This window comes from Myotis yumanensis, unplaced genomic scaffold, assembly GCF_028538775.1.
Source record: "Myotis yumanensis isolate MYYU_CA2020_CCGP unplaced genomic scaffold, mMyoYum1.0.hap1 SCAF_12, whole genome shotgun sequence".
NCBI classification, from domain to species: Eukaryota; Metazoa; Chordata; class Mammalia; order Chiroptera; family Vespertilionidae; genus Myotis; species Myotis yumanensis.
The window spans coordinates 30462156-30480706 of record NW_027223763.1 but is presented as its reverse complement, the minus strand read 5'-3'; the positions used below and the strand labels follow the sequence as shown (position 1 = coordinate 30480706).

Here is an 18551-nt window from a genome sequence, read left to right as displayed (position 1 = left end):
GGCAACTTGACATGGGTTTCTTCAAAGGCCTATGAGCAAAACTGCCCATTATACAGGTGACTGGGGCTCCAAATCCTTCCATAAAATGTCCAACAGGTCATCATAAATTAAAATTTGATTTTCTTCACTCAGAGAATATTAGGGTGATGGGGCTATCTGTTTATTCTCTGATATTTGTGGAATCAAACACTTAAAAATAAAAGAAGTCCAACAGTGTACATACTCCCTTAGCTACTGCTAATATCCCTCAGAGGCAGCTTCACTAAGTCCCCACAAGTCTCCCTATTCCAGAGCCCTTGGCCACCTGGGATCACAAACTCTGCAATCAGGGAAGGGGACCCACTTCTCTTACAAGCTCTTCACTCAAGATTAAATCAGGCTCCCGCTATTACATAAAACTATCAGATGCCTTTACCAGAGAAAGGGGCAAATGATACATTCCTGGAAAACAGAAGTTCAGCTGGCCTTGGGTAGGAGGAGTGGAGAGAATAATCTAGAACAGCGGTTCTCAACCTGTGGGTCGCGACCCCTTTGGCGGTCAAACGACCCTTTCACAGGGATCGCCTAAGACCATCCTGCATATCAGATATTTACATTACGATTCATAACAGTAGCAACATTACAGTTATGAAGTAGCAACGAAAATAATTTTATGGTTGGGTCACAACGTGAGAAACTGTATTTAAAGGGCCAGAGGTTGAGAACCACTGGTCTAGAAAGAGGAACAGTCAGAACAATCTGAGCATGTGTGGGAAGAAGTAACATTTATCACTCATGCTCAGGTAAGTGAGACAGGGAACAAAGAGGAGAGACACCACAGCTGCTCTCCAGAGAGGACAGGCGGACACACACCTATTGTGACCAGGGGGACAGAGAGTGAGAAGCAGCGTCTGTTTCTGTATCTTGGGCCTAGCCAGGTCAAGCATGACTTTTTTTCACCCATTTAGATTAACTCATGTGGCAAAACCAATAATCAGGGCTATAACTCCAAGCCTCGGGAAACCCTGCTATGGGGAATGTACTGCACTGGGAGGCCTGGTAGCAATGAGCATGTCCAGAAGTTTACGGGCAAAAAAATGAGGTATATGGTAAGGCTTTTTCCTAAGGACTTTCATTTCATTAAATCCCAGGGATGGTACTTCAAGAGCTAGATACTATCATCTTATAAAGATACCACCCTCTGGGAAAGATAGAGGTGGGAAGGTAGATGGGGGAGATTAACTGGGAAACTTATACGCATATATGCATAACCCATGGACACAGACAATGGTGTGGTGAATGCCTGGGAAGGGTGGGTGCCGGGTAGAGGGGGTCAGTGAGGAAAAAAACAAAGGGGACATCTGTAATACTTTCAACAATAAAGATAAATTTTTAAAATAAATTTTAAAAGCACCCTCTGTATGAGGCAATATGTAAAGGATGGAACCATCCCATCACTTCTCAGACACAGCTTCAGCCTGGAGATCCTAGAATTCAACTGTCTCACTCCCAACTCGGACCCTTCCTAGACAAAGCAGGGTACAGAACTCCACCACCAATAGTGACAGGAAGGACCCGTTGTTGCCAACACTGAATAGTTACTGCTTTCGGAGGGTGGAGTCAGGAGTGAATAGGGCCTGGTGTTGGCTAAAAGAGCCCTGTTCCTGAGTTTTGTTTATGGCAGACCAAAGGTTTTCCATCATGACCACCCAGAAAATGCGCACCTTTGGTTATCACTACTCTAAGGCTCTCCACATTCTTGTGACCAGTTAGTTACCTTGCTGTCGAGAACATTTCTTATCAGTGATCTTGGTCTCTGGGCCACGCCCAACCACCACTGCTTCCAAATGTGGAAGTTTGATTCGCTGGTGCCTGTTGTCCTGTCTCACCAACCAGCACACCCGCATCATTACTCTGAGAGACAAAACAGAAGAGAATCATGGAAAAACTAGCACAAGTCCTCCAGGGCCACACCCCGGATACCACACATGCCATATACCATCTGTTCACCTTGAGGCAAGTGACTTCACCTCCCTAGTCTCAATTTCCTCACATGTAAAATGTGACAATGACAGGATTCATAAGGCTGTTGTGGGAATTAACTAAGAAAATGTGGGTAAAGTATTCACCTCTGTGCCTGAATCATGCCAAGCAATCAAATATTTGTTATATTTATTGACATGCTTTATGTGCTGGTCATTAGGCAACAGGTTGAGGATCAAAGAATGATTATACATTGTCCCTATTCTTCTGGGGCCTGGAGTACAGTGGGACAGATAGACTCATATACCATTTATTAAAATATAATGTGATAAGCATTGTAAGAGGGAAGTAACCAAATACGGCATTAGCTCAGGCAAAGGAATGACTGACTCTTGCAGAGAGTATCAAAAAAGACTTTATGTATAATGGGTTTTAAAGGACCGAAAAGGAGTTTGCCTGGCAGAAAACTAAGAACATAAAAACAGAAGATATTCTTCAGTCTACAGGCACTTTTTGTGTATTTGAAGGTTTCCCTTCTTTAACTGTCATTAACATACTGATGTTAGAATGATGTTTTGCTGCCATCTGCCAGAAGACTGTCATAATAAATTGCAAACATGCAATTTCCAAAGTATGACTGCAGCACCTTTGTGCAATACACAACCTGCACAATAGTGGAGGTGCTGGCATTCTTTTGAAAAACAGCCCTTAAGACCATGTAGAGTTTCAGCAGAAGAAAAAGAGACAAAAAATTCTGCCTGAGCAAAGGCAGAACAAAGGGGAGGGAGAGGAAGAACAGCCAGAAGAAATCATGAAGGTAGACTTAATTACTGACTGCATTTGGGGAATGACAAAGGAGGAAAGGGAGATAACCAGGATTCCTAATTTGGAAATATCCATTAACCAAAAGGAAGAATATACAAAGAGACATAATTTGGGGATAAGCAGTAGGTAAAGAAGAGATGATTTAAGATTAAAACACAATTAGATTAAGTTGCCTATGAAAGATCCAAGGGTCAAGGTGGGATGGATGGATACAGATGATAATTAAATCTCCTTGTATATAGACTGCATCACTGTCCATCCATTCAGAAAATTTGGAGGAAGGGTCTTTGGAGATCATTGCCCTGGGTTAGGCCTGGTTTTCAGCATACTTTTCTTCTATTGCCCCTGGTGTTCAGCATGCTTTTATCAAGTGCATACTATGTGCTAGGCATTTGCTAAATATCTTACTTATATCATCTCATTTAATCTTCACAACAACTCTCATTGCAAGGAAGCAAAAATTTAAGGCTTAGAGAAGATAAGTAATGTGTTCAAGTCATACAGCCAATGTGTGCCAGAGACAGGATTTGAGTTAATTCCAAATAACAGGCTCTTTTTTTAAAATATATTTTTTATTGATTTCAGAGAGGGAGAGAGATAGATAGAAACATCAATGATGAGAGAGAATCACTGATCGGCTGCCTTATGCACACCCCCTACTGGGGATCGAGCTCACAACCCGGGTATATGCCCTTGACCGGAATCAAACCAGGGACCCTTCCGTTCACATGCCAACACTCTATCCACTGAGCCGAACCATCTAGGGCTAAAGAACAGGTTCTTAATCTGCACCATATACCTTTTGTCTTCACTTATTTGATCATTCAGTCAAAATTACTGCATGCCCACTATGTTCCTTGTGCCAAACTAGTGCTGGGAGTAAAAACATAATACATTTCACTTGCATTGTATGATACAGGTATAATACATCATACCTGCCGTCACAAAGATAGGGCACAAAGGTGAAGTACCCAACCCAGAGTTGGAGAAAGGTGTCAAGAAAGGTTTCCTATAAGAGCTGAGCCCACAATGAGTCCTATATATATAAAAACCTGGTTAATTAGGTGAAAGGGAACAGCCTAACTAAGTGAGGAGAAGTGGAGAAAGAGCCTGGCTGGTGTGGCTTGGTGGTTGAGCTTCGACCTATGAACCAGGTCACAGTTCGATTCCTGGTCAGAGCACATGCCCAAGTTTCGGGTTCAATCCCCAGTAGGGGGCATGCATGAGGCAGATCAAGGATTCTCTCTCATCATTGTTTCTATCTCTCTCTACCTTCCTCTCTGAAATCAATAAAAAGATATTTTTAAAAAAAAAGAAGAAAGAAATCTGGGAGAAGACTCCAATAAAAGTGAACAGCAAGGGCAAGTGCACAAAGGAGCAGCACTGTACATATGAAGAAGCAGTTCAGTGTTGCTGCAACCCAAAGTATGAGGCAGAAAAGAGGCTGAAGATTCAAGCAGGTCCAATTGAAGCAGGGCCCTGGATGACTGGCTGAGAAGCTCATATTTTAGAAGTTCCAATGAATTTTGCAATTCAGTAAACAATAAGTATGTGCTGAATGAAAGAGCAAACAGATGAAAGAACAGAAAGCACTTTAAAGATTATTAAGCAGGTCTTTGACACAGATTTGTTTTCAAAGATCATTTGGGGGAGGAGGTAGGTAGTGTGGACAAAAGATATGTGGAGAACAGAACTAGAGGCAGGGAAACCAGTTAGAAGCCCATTGTATTTCAGGTGAGAGATGATGAGGCCTGAAGTAGGACAATGGAGAGATAAAGTAGAGAGCACAGACTTGAGAAACATTTAGGGGGTAAAATCATCAGGATTTAGTGATGGGTGTGATAAAGTAAGTTCAGGGAAGATGCCAAGTTCAGTTTTGGGCCTCTGAATTTGAACTGCCTGTGGGAGTTGCAGGCAGAGCTGTCCAGCAGGGTAGTCAGAAGTGAGGGTGAAACTCAGAAAAGAGTCTAATATGACAACTTCTATTTGAAAGCATGTAGGGAGTTAAAACCAAGCCAGTTGATGTGTTCACTCAGGCATTAGGTACAGAATGAAAAGAACGGCCTGGCCAGCATGGCTTAAGTGGTTGAGTGTCGACCTATGAACCAGGGAGGTCATGGTTCGACTCCCAGTCAGGGCACATGCCTAGGTTGGGGGCTCTATCTCCAGTAGGGAGCGTGCAGTAGGCAGCCGATCAATGATTCTCTCTCATTACTTATGTTTCTATCTCTCTCCACCTCTCCTTTTCTCTCTGAAATAAATAAAAATATTTTTTTAAAAAAAGTACAGCGGCCCAAAGTGGCAAGCATTGGAAATACCCAACGTTTTGGGTGGAGGAAAAAAGACTATCCACAGGAGAAATGACTGGTGAGAGAGGAACATGGAGAAACAGCTAGAATATAAGCTCCTTAAGGAAAGGCACATTGTTTTGCTCATCTCTGTATCACAATAAATGTTCACTGAATAAATCAACTGAGTGTATTATGGGAGTGAGCCCTAGCCAGTTTAGCATCAGCCTGTGGACTGAAGGGTCCCAGGTTCAATTCCAGTCAAGGGCATGTACCTAGGTTGCAAGCTCGATCCCTGGCCCTGGTCAGGACGCGTGTGGGAGGCAACCAACCAGTGTGTCTCTCTCACATCAAGGTTTCACTCTCTCTCTCTGTCCCCCTCTCTTCCACTCTCTCTAAAAAATCAATGGAGCCATGACCGGTTTGGCTCAGTGGATATGGCGTCGGCCTGCGGACTGAAGGGTCCCAGGTTTGATTCCGGTCAAGGGCATGTACCTTGGTTGTGGGCACATCCCCAGTGGGGGGTGTGCAGGGGCAGCTGATCAATGTTTCTCTCTTATAGATGTTTCTAACTCTCTATCCCTCTCCCTTCCTCTCTGTAAAAAAACAATAAAATATATTTTAAAAAATCAATGGAAAAATATCCTCGGGTGAGGATTAACAAAAATAAAAATAAAAAAGGGAGTGAGAGGTATCAAGTCTCAAAAGCAGCAAGGGAATCAAGTGATGATTTTTAAATGACTATCTGGTTTGAGGAACAATCACTGGTGACCTAAGGGTAAGATTTCAGAGGAATAATAGGTCTGAAAGCAGACTGCATGAAGGGAATGGGAGTTGAGAAAATGGAGACAGAATTTAGAATACCCTTTAAAACAGTTTGGATAAGAAGGGGGAAGAGTCACTGGATGACAGCTAAAGGAAGATGATCACCAAGAACTTTTTTCTTTCTAGCTTGCATAGTGGAAGTGGGGATAAGAGATGGCCAGGGATCTGAGAAACCTGGCCTTGTTTATACATGACAGGGACAGGGGCAGAAACGACAAATGAAAACAAGCTCTCATAGGTGAGTGTATAAAAGATCAGGAACACAGGTAAAGGGATTTGCTTTGATCAGAGGATACAGCTCATCCTCATCCTCTGAGACTTAAGATCAACATGAATGTAAATCTAGATGGTTTTGTAAATGGGAAAGCAAAAGCAGAAATGTGAGGAAAGGCACCTCTGATGACCTCAATTTTCTCCATAAAATAGTAGATAACAGCAGAGTGAGGTGCTCGAGCACTTGGCGAACAGTTGGACAAAATCAGCATAGAATAGTGGGCAACACCCAGGCCTCTAAAGTCCAAATGCTGGAGTTCAAATCGTGGCGCCACAACCTCCTCACTGTGTGACTTGAGGTCAGTTATTTGACGTCAGCCTTTATTTCTTCGGCTGTAAAACAATATTAATAACTGCTCTATACTACACGGGCTAAATGAGTTAGTATGTAAAGATCAGTGTCTGGCCAAAAGTAAGCATTATCACTCTTGTTAATAGTACGGGCAGGATGAAAGCAGGAGCTCAGGGTCATCGACAGCAGACCGTGCAGCTAACGTGAAAAGGCACCAATCTGCACTGTCTCCCCCCATGGAGAGGCCTGTCCCGTGTTCTAACGATCCCCAATACGTCAAATGCCCAGAAGGCCCCAAACCTGGGCCACATTATTCCCAATGAAATTAGACCTCGCTGTGTGGAACGGCTATCGCTGGTCCGCGTGGGAATAGCCTTGCTTCTGGCCTTCCCACCGGCCTGTTGAGGACGCTGTGAGGCCCTCAAGCTCCTTTCAGGGAGCGTTTGCGAAGGAACAATGTCCTACCTGACAGCCCACGGGCTGGACAGTGCCCACGCTCTAATAGTTTCTCTGCTTGTGTTGCGACCAAGCTGGGCACGGGTGTCAGGGGCACAGGTGAACGGACGCCAACTGGGGCGAAGACCAACGTGAGCGCCGCCAAACACGGTCCAAGGGGGCCGGAGGCAGCCGAGAGCCCCGGAGCCCGAGGAAGGAGCAACGCCGGCCGGGAAAGAAGCCGTGAGAGCGTTTTTCAAGGCACGTCACTCAAAGACAGAAGCGAGCCGGCATGAGGTCCACGCCCACGGCTTCCATCACGGACAACACAGGAGGTAGGCCCAAACTGCCTTACCTCAAACAGCCGTGACGGATGAGTTCGCGGTACTCCTTTGACACGCTACTTCCGGCGCTGTGGGATGACGTCACCAGACAAACTGGCGAGCAACGATGTTCGTCACCACCGCCTGCCATCAGATTGGCTGAGTGTCTCGCCTAACGCCCGCCCCTATTGGTCCCTCATGGGGCGTGGTCCAAGCGTGGTTCCTGGGAATTCCCCAGCTTCTCTCTCCTCTGAGTCGGGAGACGTCGGGCTGCTACCCCTGTGGCCTTTTCCAGGCAGCGTGCGCCTCTGGACACTCCCTTCATAAGGAGAAACTCACAACCTTTATTAAGGCTAAATATTCAAATATAATGTTTTAAATTTTTCATGAGGAACTTGAGCATGTTTCTGTGAATATTACTTTTTTGACATTAGGTTTCATGATTAAATAGATATATAATTTCTGATTTAATTTTTCATTTTTTAAATTTTATTTATTTAATTCTTCATTGTTGAAAGTATTACATGTCATTTTCCCCCCATTGACCTCTCCCAGTCTGCTCCTCCCCAATCCCCCACCCAAGCACAGGTCCTTAACCCCCTATTGTCTGTGCCCACCTTCCCCTGCCTTCCCTCTGAGGTTTGAGCATCTGATCGATGCTTCTATGTCTCTGGATCTATTTTTGTTCATCAATTTATGTTGTTCATTATATTCCACAAATGAGTGAGATCATGTGATATTTATCTTTCTCCGAATGGCTTATTTCACTTAGCATAATGCTCTCCAGGTCCATCCATCCTTTTGCAAATGGTAGGAGTTCTTTTTTACAGGAACGTAGTATTCCATTGCATAGATGTGCCACAGGTGTTTTTTTTAATATTTTATTGATTTTTTTTTACAGAGAGGAAGGGAGAGGGACAGAGAGCTAGAAACATCGATGAGAGAGAAACATCGATCAGCTGCCTCCTGCACACCCACCACTGTGGTTGTGCCTGCAGCCAAGGTACATGCCCTTGACCGGAATCAAACCCGGGACCCTTCAGTCCGCAGGCCGACGCTCTATCCACTGAGCCAAACTGGTCAGGGCCACAGGTGTTTAATCCACTCATCTGCTGATGGGCACTTAGGCTGTTTCCAAATCTTAGCTATTGTAAATTGTGCTGCTATGAACATAGAGATGCATATATTCTTTCTGATTGGTGTTTCTGATTTCTTGGGATATATTCCTAGAAGTGGGATTACTGGGTCAAATGGGAGTTCCATTTTTAATTTTTTGAGGAAACTTCATACTCTTTTCCACAGTGGCTGCACCAGTCTGCCTTCCCACCAGCAGTGTACGAGGATTCCTTTTTTAAAAAAATATATTTTTATTTATTTCCAAAAGAAAGGGAGAGTGGAGAGATAGAAACATCAATGATGAGAATCATAGATTGGCTGCCTCCTGCACACCCCCTACTGGGAATCGAGCCCACAACCTGGACATGTGCCCTTGACTGGAATCAAACCCAGGACTCTTCAGTCCGTAGGCCGACATTCTATCCACTGAGCCAAACCAGCTAGGGCCCTTTTTCTCCACATCCTCGCCAGCACTTGTCATTTGTTGATTTTGATGATAGCCATTCTGACTGATTAAAAATTTTTAATAATCTTTTCAAATTCTTGATAGTCGTATCTATAATTGGTACACCAGTAGAGTTCCACATCATAGTATAAACATGCTAATGTATCAACTATAACCTATAATTTAAAAGCTTCCATCTATAATTTACACATTATTGTTTTCAACTCCTGCTATTAGGTTAATTTCTCCATAACCATAGCTGGTTAATCAACTATGTGTTGATTTCATAGCTTAACTCTCTCAAGATTCTAAATTTTTAAGAGTTTAGGAGATTGTCACAATAATCCCAAGTACTGGCATTTATACCATTGATGGTTCAAGTTAGACTTTATTTCAATTTAGTTCTTCTTATTTGTGTAAATCATGGATGTTGTGGTGGTCTCTCCTGAAAGTTCTTATAAACATTAAAAAGAAAGTCACAGAAAGCCCTTCTAACTTATCCTGCCCTACCTCCCACCTCTCTTCATTCCCAGGCTTGTACCAGCAATAGTCTTCAAACTCCTTCTCCCCCGTACTGTAGTGAGATAAATGAAAGATCTTTGCTAAGCCCTGGCCCAACTGCAATACTCTATTGTGTTCCTTGATGTTCATGCTACTTCCTCTGAAATGTTATTTTTTCCATAATTCACTCTGACCTCCTCCAATCCATTCACACTTCAGCTAGAGAAAATATTTCTTTTTTTATTATTATTAATATTGATTTTAGAGAGAGAGGAAGGGAGAGGGATAGAGAGATAAAAATATCAATTGGCTGCCTCCTGCACGCCCCCTACTGGGGATCAAGCCCGCAACCTGGCATGTACCCTGACCAGGAATTAAACCAGCGACCTCTTGATTCAGGGGTCGACGCGCAATCCATGAGCCACACTGTCTGGGCAAGACAATATTTCAAAACACAAATCTGACCATATCATTCCCCTGCTTAAATTCTTTCATGGGTTTCCACTCCTCATCCACTTCATACTAAACACATTTGTTTAGTCTTACTTTTATTAGAGAGGTCCTATCTATTTCTATGTATCATTCTCTCCTTGTCTATCCTCATACCCAAACACAGGGCCTTTCTTTCAATTTCTTGAACCTATTCAGTCAAGGTTTTTGGATTGGAAGCCAGAAAACTACTCTAGCTAACTTTAAGATTGATGGGACTGCCCTCTGTACCATTCCCAAACTAAATGAATCCTGTACTATCTAGGCCCTCAACCTTACAATTACAGATCGTTAACAGTAACTCCCAGGGGGGCTTGGGTTCTTGGCATTGTCAGCTCTTCCCATTAGTCTAGTAGGAGAGACACAGCTATAGGAGTCCATGTGGACACCTTCATTACACATTCTCCAGTGTTTTGGCCTCTAGCCAGATGAACCAAAAAAGTTCTAGCTCTCCATTGGTTGGTACATTTATTCATTCAGTCAATAAGTGTTTTTGAGTACCTTCTACATGTCAGGCATTGTTTTAGGTGCTGGGGCTACCACAGTGAACAAAACAAAGTTCCCGCTTTCAAGGAGTTTACAATCTAGTGGGGAGAGGCAGACAATAAACAAAGAAATATACAGGTTATGTGGGGATAAATTCTATTTAAAAAAAGCAGAGTAGAAAGTGATGTGGAGCCTGGGTTGGGCCGTCAGATGGGTGGAAAAGGGTGGCCACTGAGGCAGGATGGCAGCAGCAAGGCATGTGAGGGCACAGGAGGTGGCAATGCTATGCCTGCAGTGCTGAGTGCCAGCAGCACTATAGTCAACAAGGTGATCCTGAGCACCTTCTCATTCCCTGTAACCCTGTGGCTGTGCCACATCCTGGTGCTGTCACAGGCCACCCACTGCTGCTGCATGCTTGGCACGTGTCTCCCCCAAACCCCAGCCACCCATCATGTGAATCAGCAAAAGCACCTCCTGCCCATCGTGACAGGAGACCCTCCTATTCCTGGAAGATGCCAAAGCCAAGCATGGAGGAGGCTTTTTAAGACAAGACAACTTTGTCTTGCCAAAAGACAAATCATCTACTTTCCTCTATGAGGCAGATAGCAACTTCAAGCCCTGGATGGATTGAGACCTGCACAGGCCTCCATCAAAATCCATATTCTTAACCACTATACTCCCTCTCCCAGTTTCCTATCCCAGGTCTGGCAGTGACACTGCTGTTGAAACAAGAACAAGGTAAAGTTATACACCAGAAGACAAGCATCTTCATCATCATTGTGACTGCAGGTAGAAAGCTGCACATAGGGTCCACGTTCCTACTCTGAAGCATCTTTACAATGTCAATGACAACAGGAAGATAACAGTCAGAACTGAGAGGTGGTGACACCCACCCGGAAGAAAAACCCTTACACCAAGCCCTACTCCCAAGCCTCTAACTCCACCAACTGAAATGACTAAACCTTAACCTGCGAACTCAACTCAACCCCAGTTCCCCTACAGGACTGTAAAGAGCCCTGGGTCAGTAGCTACTAGCTCAGCACTCAGTCTCTTGTAATGCCAGTGATACCATTACCTGTGACTGGGTCTTTCTGTTGCTCAGCAGAGACCCATGGCAAAAGGCCCACGGTGGCACCGTGACCCACCCTGCTTCAGCTCTGAAGGACAGCCTGGATGTGGGAGTCTGGGTCTAAGTCAATAGTACTCTCAAGGTGACCTGCAAACTGGTCTTCCAATTTGATGAGTACAGTACTTTCTAGACCTAACACTTCCACCACCACCACCAACAACAACAACTATGTGCACACACATACAAATATCCCTGGCCTCATTCCCATATTTGGGGAAGACATGAGAAATTTAATGTCAAAATATTGAAATGGCAGTTTAACCCAACAGTAGGAGAAACATTGCATAACTGTATTTATTGCTTGATAGCTACAAAAGGGGTGCAAAGTTGGGGAGCAGGATTTTAGGTCTTGGTAATTGGAAGACCTTTCTAGAGGGAGTCTTCGAACTGGTCTTCTTCAATTGACATTCACTCAGAAATACTTCTTGATACCTGCTATATGCCAGTAACTGCAGTCCAGGAGGTAAAAACATTGTGCAGCCATGACCACTGAGCCAGTCCTCTGCCTCAGAAGTATTGCTTTAACCCATGGACTCGCTTTCTGGTGTGTAGCCATCAGGCTCTAAGAGGCATCCTTGTGAACTGGTCACCCTGTCAGGGATGCTGTCAAGGACACTGCCGCTCATATAACACAATGTTCTCTCTCTGAGTGTCCCTGGGAGACAGTCCAATCTGATCTCAGTTCCGGGAATAGTTTTACTTCTCCAGAGTAACGGGTTTGTTTTTTATCCATAGATATCATGAATTGTGGGACCAATGAAACTGTCAGCTTAGAGACAAATTCATGGCCCAGCTGTAGCAAATGTGAAGGTCATTCCTATATTCATTTTTAGCTTTGCCTCCATTTTGTCTCTACCCATGTTTTTATTTCTTCATTCTCTGCAGTTCTTTTTTTTTTTCATTCTCTAATTCAGGGGTCCTCAAACTTTTTAAACAGGGGGCCAGTTCACTGTCCCTCAGACCGTTGGAGGGCCGAACTATAGTTTAAAAAAAAACTATGAACAAATTCCTATGCACACTGCACATATCTTATTTTGAAGTAAAAAAACAAAACGGGAACAAATACAATATTTGTATTTGCATGTGGCCCGCGGGCCGTAGTTTGAGGACCCCTGCTCTAATTTATGGCATCTTGGAGTGTATGTGAGTGAGTCTTGCTTTGGGGGGTTTTCTTGTACCTTTGGAAATGGCTATGAATCCTTTCTGGAAGAAGGTGTATCACCATCAGTGTTTATAATGTATATACCTATTTACATAAATACTAGGACAGAGATGTGTCCACAGGTCAATGTGAGCACTCTAAAGGGCTCATAAATCAGTCAAGAGCATTACAAGAGACTTTACATAGAGCTCATCACTTGAGTTTTTCTTTTGTTCTTTGTTTTATTGAGGATGTTTTAGAGTTTACTCACAATGCAACAATTGTTACACAAACTTAAGTTGTTACCAAGTGCAAGAAGATGCTAAAAATAATCTTGCAGAGTAGATTTTTATATCATATCATGGGTGTATGGGACATCATAGAAACTGTTCACAATAAATTGAGGCTACAGTCCCAAGAGTTTCCTTTATCAATATTTTTTCTGACAAAAGGATTATGGGGCAAAACAATTCATACCTGCAGAATTAAAATAATTATTTAGAAAATATATCTACACAAAATGTTATCAACTGGATTATTCAAATAAATGAGGACAAACGGGATTTAGGAATTTAAATTATCAAGATCAAAAGTCTCAGATTTGGAAGGGATATTAAAAATCATTTAGTTCAGCTGCATACCTGTGAGCAACGTTCTTCCTTAATTCTTCATCCCGTCTTACAGAGTTTCCCTGGATTGCGTTGTGTTTCCCTGGTTGCCTATGTGAGAACACAGTGAGAGAAAGAACAGTTGCTGACATATAGTTTTAAGTGTGCCGGATCAGCAGATTATTTTTAAATATACTCAATTTAATCTTTTGTTTTCTCTTTTCTTAAGAAAGAGTTCTAGCAATATAAAAACTCCTATTGACAAACTGCATTGAGAGGACCTCAAGAAACAGGTCAGGATCTCATGAATGAAGCATTCCAAAATTTTTCAAAAACACAGCAATAAACATGTTTATTGCACATCCTCTCATTCTTCAATAATATGAAAAATTACAGCCATCTTCCTTCAGATGAAAGAAGAGGGGTGGCGAGAGAAAGAAAAAAAAAAAAAAGAAGGAAGGGAGGGAGGGAAGGAGAAAGGGAGGGAGGGAAAACAAGTTAAACCAGATATACCCCCATGACCTCTTTCAGCTACCTGCAAGGCCCAGCACTTTAAAGGAAATACTTGTATTCTTCTTTGCATTCGGGAAAATTCTTGACTTTTAACTTAGAATAACTAAATAGAATGCATTACTCTCTTCCTGTCCTTCTATTGTAATTTTTTTTAACCTAAAAGCAAAACTATCTGAAAATTGCTCACCGCTAAGAGGAAAGGCCACTCTGAACTCAGCTATTAGTCACTCTGACGTTTCCCAGAGGAGGACAGCCCAGGCGGGCAGAAAAACCACCAGACAATAATGCCAGGCTGGATGTTCCATGAGGGCTGAAACCAGCTCTTCTTTTCACAACTGCATACCCAGAGCCTGGCTAAAAGTCTGGCACAATGCATATTCATTCATTTGTTCAATAAATGCCCCTGGTTCAGTTCCTACTCTGTACCAGGCAGTGTTCTACATGCCTGGGATACATCATAAAACAAAACAAAGATCCCTGCCCAAATGACATTTAAATTCTAGTGGGAAGGGGGTGTGGAGAGAAGAGACAATAGGTAAATATTGTGTTACATCATAAGTGTAGTGGAGGAAAAGGAGAGCAGGTGAAGGAGGACTAGCCGTGCTGAGCAGCAGCAGGTTGCAACTTGGAATAGGGCAGACATTGTAGACCTCACTGAGAAGGTAACATTTAAACAAAGACTTGAGGGAAGTGAGGTGCTCGATAAACATTTGTTGATTAAATAAATGAATCAGAGCAGTATTAAGGAGGCAGGAGAGTACAAGGCACATTCTGGGGATGGTGAGAAAACGAGTTTAAGAAGGGAGGAGATGATTCTGGGAAGGAGGTGAGGTGGGAAGCTCACTAAGAAAGGTCCTGGGTACAAAACTAAAAAAGGTATGAATTTATAAAATTTAGAGTTTACAAACAACTTTCATTTATAGTCTCATTTAATTTTCACATCTCTAATAAGGTTATCTTCATCTCCATTTACCAATAAGGAAAGCATGCTCAGAGAAGCTGGGTAATTTTCCCAAGATCACACAGCCAACAAGAGGCAGAGGCAGAACTCCAATGTGAGCTTCGGACTTCTATCTTCAGGCTTTCCCTATCACCTCCCCAAAGAAAAAATACACAGGTAATGTAATCCAAAGAAAAAAGCATTATACAATATACTACTAAAATATGGAAATGCTCCTATGTCAGTTATCAAAAAGCATAAAGATACAAGGTAAAACTAAAGTTTAATGTAATTTTTCAAAGTTATACAACCTGTAGAGGAACCAATTGATTGTGGATACTCAATAACAGTTTAAAAAGTAAACTAAGAGTCTATTTTGAGACACATGTAGTGTGGTATTGGCAACAGAAAATATGTGGTTGCAAATCTATTTCTATCATAAATGCCTTTCGTATTACTATAAACTTTTGAAACTTTTACTTTCAGATTGACTCTATTTCTCTTACAAAGTACAATAATATGTTGTGACTTGATTTCCATTTAAAAGTTATTTCTCAGTTATACAAGAAATACATGAATACTTTCTTTAAAAGATGGAAGTCCTCAACCAATTATCCCCCTTCATCTTGGTCCTCAACCTCAGAATAAGTAAGCAGCACTATCATTTTGGAGAGTATACCCCAGCTTTTTCTATGGCTACTTATATATCCAAGTGCTTCCTGAATATCTACACTTGGATGTTAATGTTTAAAACTGAACTCATCATTTTCCCCTCAAGGCCAGTCTGGTCCTCTTTGATTTCCTGTGCCAGTGAATGGCCTCACCCAATCAGAAACTTTACATTCCATATTTTATCGGCCCACTCACTCATCACAACTAATCATCAATCAATTCCTATAGATTTACCTCTTGAATATACTGTGTAACCACCCTCCATTCTCCATTCCCACTTCCACTGCTTTAATATTGGCCCTCTTTACCTCCTACTTCTACTACTGCAGGGCCAACTTCATGGACATGTGACCTGTACCCTCACACAGGTCTCATGCTTAGAAGGGCCTCCTGTTTGGTATAATGCTCTGCTGTCAATGTATTGGAATTCTTATTAATCCTCACCCGAGGATATTGTTTTTCCCCATTGATTTTAGAGAGAGTGGAAGGGAGGGGGAGAGAGACAGAGAGAAATATCGATGTGCGGGAGACACATCGATTGACTGCTTCCTGCACATGCCCGGACCAGGACCGGGGATGGAGCCTGCAACCGAGGTACATACCCTTGACCAGAATTGAACTCGAGACCCTTCTATCCAAGGACTGATGCTCTAACACCTAAGCAAAACCCACTACAGCTGGAATTTTTAATGATTTCTGAACAAGGGGCACTGTTTTCATTTTGCACTGCCTCACAAAATATAAAAACAGTCCTATACTACTGTAACATCTGAACTGTACCCACTTTCCCAGGAAGGCCCTGCTGTAACCCACTCTTCATAACTCTATAGAGAATTAAAGAGAAGATATTATATTAAAATTGGATCGAGCAATACTGAGCACAGAGATCTGCCCAATTCAAGACTGAGAGTTCTAAGGTATAACTTTAAACTGAAAGGAGGAATTAAATTTCCATATAACGAGTCTAACCGCATTATCTATGGACAATTTTGCATAATAAGTACTTAGGGAAGATGGCCAAAGTAAATACAACCCTCTGTAAAGCCAAATGGTGCAGGCCAAGACCACAGGCTTTGTATTCAGAAGGACTGGGTTCAAATTCCAATTTGACTACTTACTGTGCTACTTTGAGCAAGTTACTCAAATTCTCTAATTTTTATTTTCCTATTGATAAAATAGAAAAAAATATCTGGCAGAACTTCTGTGAGACAAAATAATAGGGACCCAGTTCAGTTCAGCAAATACTACTCTGTGCCTTCAAGCCTATGACATCAAGATAAGTAAGACTTCCTTCTAAAGGGTATAGTATGGAAAAGCAGAGAGCAGAGGAATAACTTCACAATGGAGAAACTTGACAAAAACTACCTCAGCCAGGTGGGTGATCAAGGTCAACATTGATAGTAATAAGTTATGTTCATAGCATGTAGCTGGGATACATGATGAAACTAGCACTTTACCTCTGTAGTGTTCCTCCCTAAAACCCGTAAACCCACTCAAACCATGAGAAAAATACACTAGATAACCCAAACTGAAGGGCAGTCTACAAAACACCTGGCCAGCACTCCTTAAAACTGCCAAGGTCATCAAAAACAAGGCAAATCTAAGAAATTGTCACAGTCAAGAGGAGCCTAAGGAGACATGACGACTAAAAGTAATGTGATATCCTGCCCTGGCCAGCCAGCTCGGTTGCTTGGAGCACCATCCTGTATACCAAAAGGTTTTGGATTTGATTTCTGGTCCCTGGATTGCAGGTTTGAGCCCAATAAATGTTTCTGTCTTACATCAATGATTCATTCTCTCCCCCTCCCCCCGCTTCCCCTCTCTAAACACATCCTCTGGTAAGGATTAAAAGAAAAAAGATAAAAGTAATGTGATATCCTGGATAGGGTCCAGGGACAGAAAAGAGACAATAAGTAAAAACTAAGGAAATTCAAATAAAGAACGGGCTCTAGTTATTAATAATGTATCAAAATTGGTTGATTAGTAGTGACAACTGTATCACTTTAACACAAGATGCTAATAATACAGAAAACTGGGTGCCAGTTATATGGGAATTCTCTGTACTATCCTTGCAACATTTCTGTAAATCTAAAACTACTCTAAAATTAAAAGTTTAATTTAAAAATAACAATTGGGCCAAACCGGTTTGGCTCAGTGGATAGAGCATCGGCCTGCGGACTGAAGGGTCCCAGGTTCGATTCCGGTCAGGGGCGTGTACCTTGGTTGCGGGCACATCCCCAGTGGGAGGTGTGCAGGAGGCAGCTGGTCGATGTTTCTCTCTCATTGATGTTTCTGGCTCTCTGTCCCTCTCCCTTCCTCTCTGTAAAAAAATCAATAAAATATATTTTAAAAAAAAAATAACAATTGGGGGTTGGGGGTTGGAAGGAAGGAGAACAGCTCATAGAGGAGACTGAAACCGTGGGCATTCACAGTGATAAGAGGAGCACCAGCACAAACTGGTGACACTGAAAACAATTTCCAGCCCTACTAGGCCTCACAGTCAATTAAAACCTAAATGCTGCAAGAAATTTAATTTATACAAGCATAAAAATAGCACTGTGACTACAATTTACTTCCCATTTTGTATTTGCCAATAAAATGTTTTTCTTTTTTAAATTAAAGAAAAAAGGATAGCAGTAATTCTACATATCCAAAACTGGATTCATCTTGCCCCCTTTTCCAATTCTGCCCCCACCACAGCCTCCTCTTCCTCCTCTTTCTAGGTCAGTGATGGCGAACCTATGACACGCATTACAGAGGTGACACGCGAACTCATTTTTTTGGTTGATTTTTCTTTGTTAAATGGCATTTAAATATATAAAATAAATATCAAAAATATACATCTTTGTTTTACTATGGTTGCAAATATCAAAAAATTTCTATATGTGACACGGCACCAGAGTTAAGTTAGGGTTTTTCAAAATGCTGACACGCCGAGCTCAAAAGGTTCACCATCACTATTCTAGGTTGTCCGTATCAGGAAGGGCATCTGCAACTATCCTACTGCTCAGTCCAGAAAGGGGGATGTCAGTGATGACACCCTTTCCCGCATCTCTGCATTCAGTCACCAAGACCTGAAGACTTCACCTTTGTATTTATACTTCCCTCCCTTTCCATTTCTCCTGTTTTGGCCTTATCACTTACTAATCTCATCCTCATCATAAAAGATTTCTAAGAATCCATCCTTCACATTAGCACCCAAATGACTGTTCTAAAAAGTACGTATGATCAAATCATCTGTAAAACAGAGCTGTGAGGATTAAAATATGACACTTATAGAGTTTAGCG

General features: G+C 42.2%; 1 protein-coding gene and 1 non-coding gene across 5 annotated transcripts in view; one reads left to right on the top strand and one right to left on the bottom strand.

The window, feature by feature from the left end:
- APTX (aprataxin) overlaps positions 1–18551 on the bottom strand; it is a 35243-nt gene that overhangs the window by 12349 nt on the left and 4343 nt on the right. For 2 of the 4 annotated variants that reach the window (XM_070431375.1, XM_070431377.1), the window contains exons 1-2: positions 7256–7306; positions 1757–1893 (exon numbers count right to left, since the gene is read on the bottom strand). In XM_070431375.1, the coding sequence (XP_070287476.1) occupies positions 1757–1889 (133 nt within the window). In that variant the 5' untranslated portion in view covers positions 1890–1893; positions 7256–7306. The other 2 variants (XM_070431378.1, XM_070431376.1) reach the window with 2 other exon arrangements.
- On the top strand, positions 55–192 carry LOC139021351 (small nucleolar RNA SNORA79). Its single transcript, XR_011473466.1, has one exon. It is a non-coding gene; the product is annotated as a small nucleolar RNA SNORA79 (small nucleolar RNA).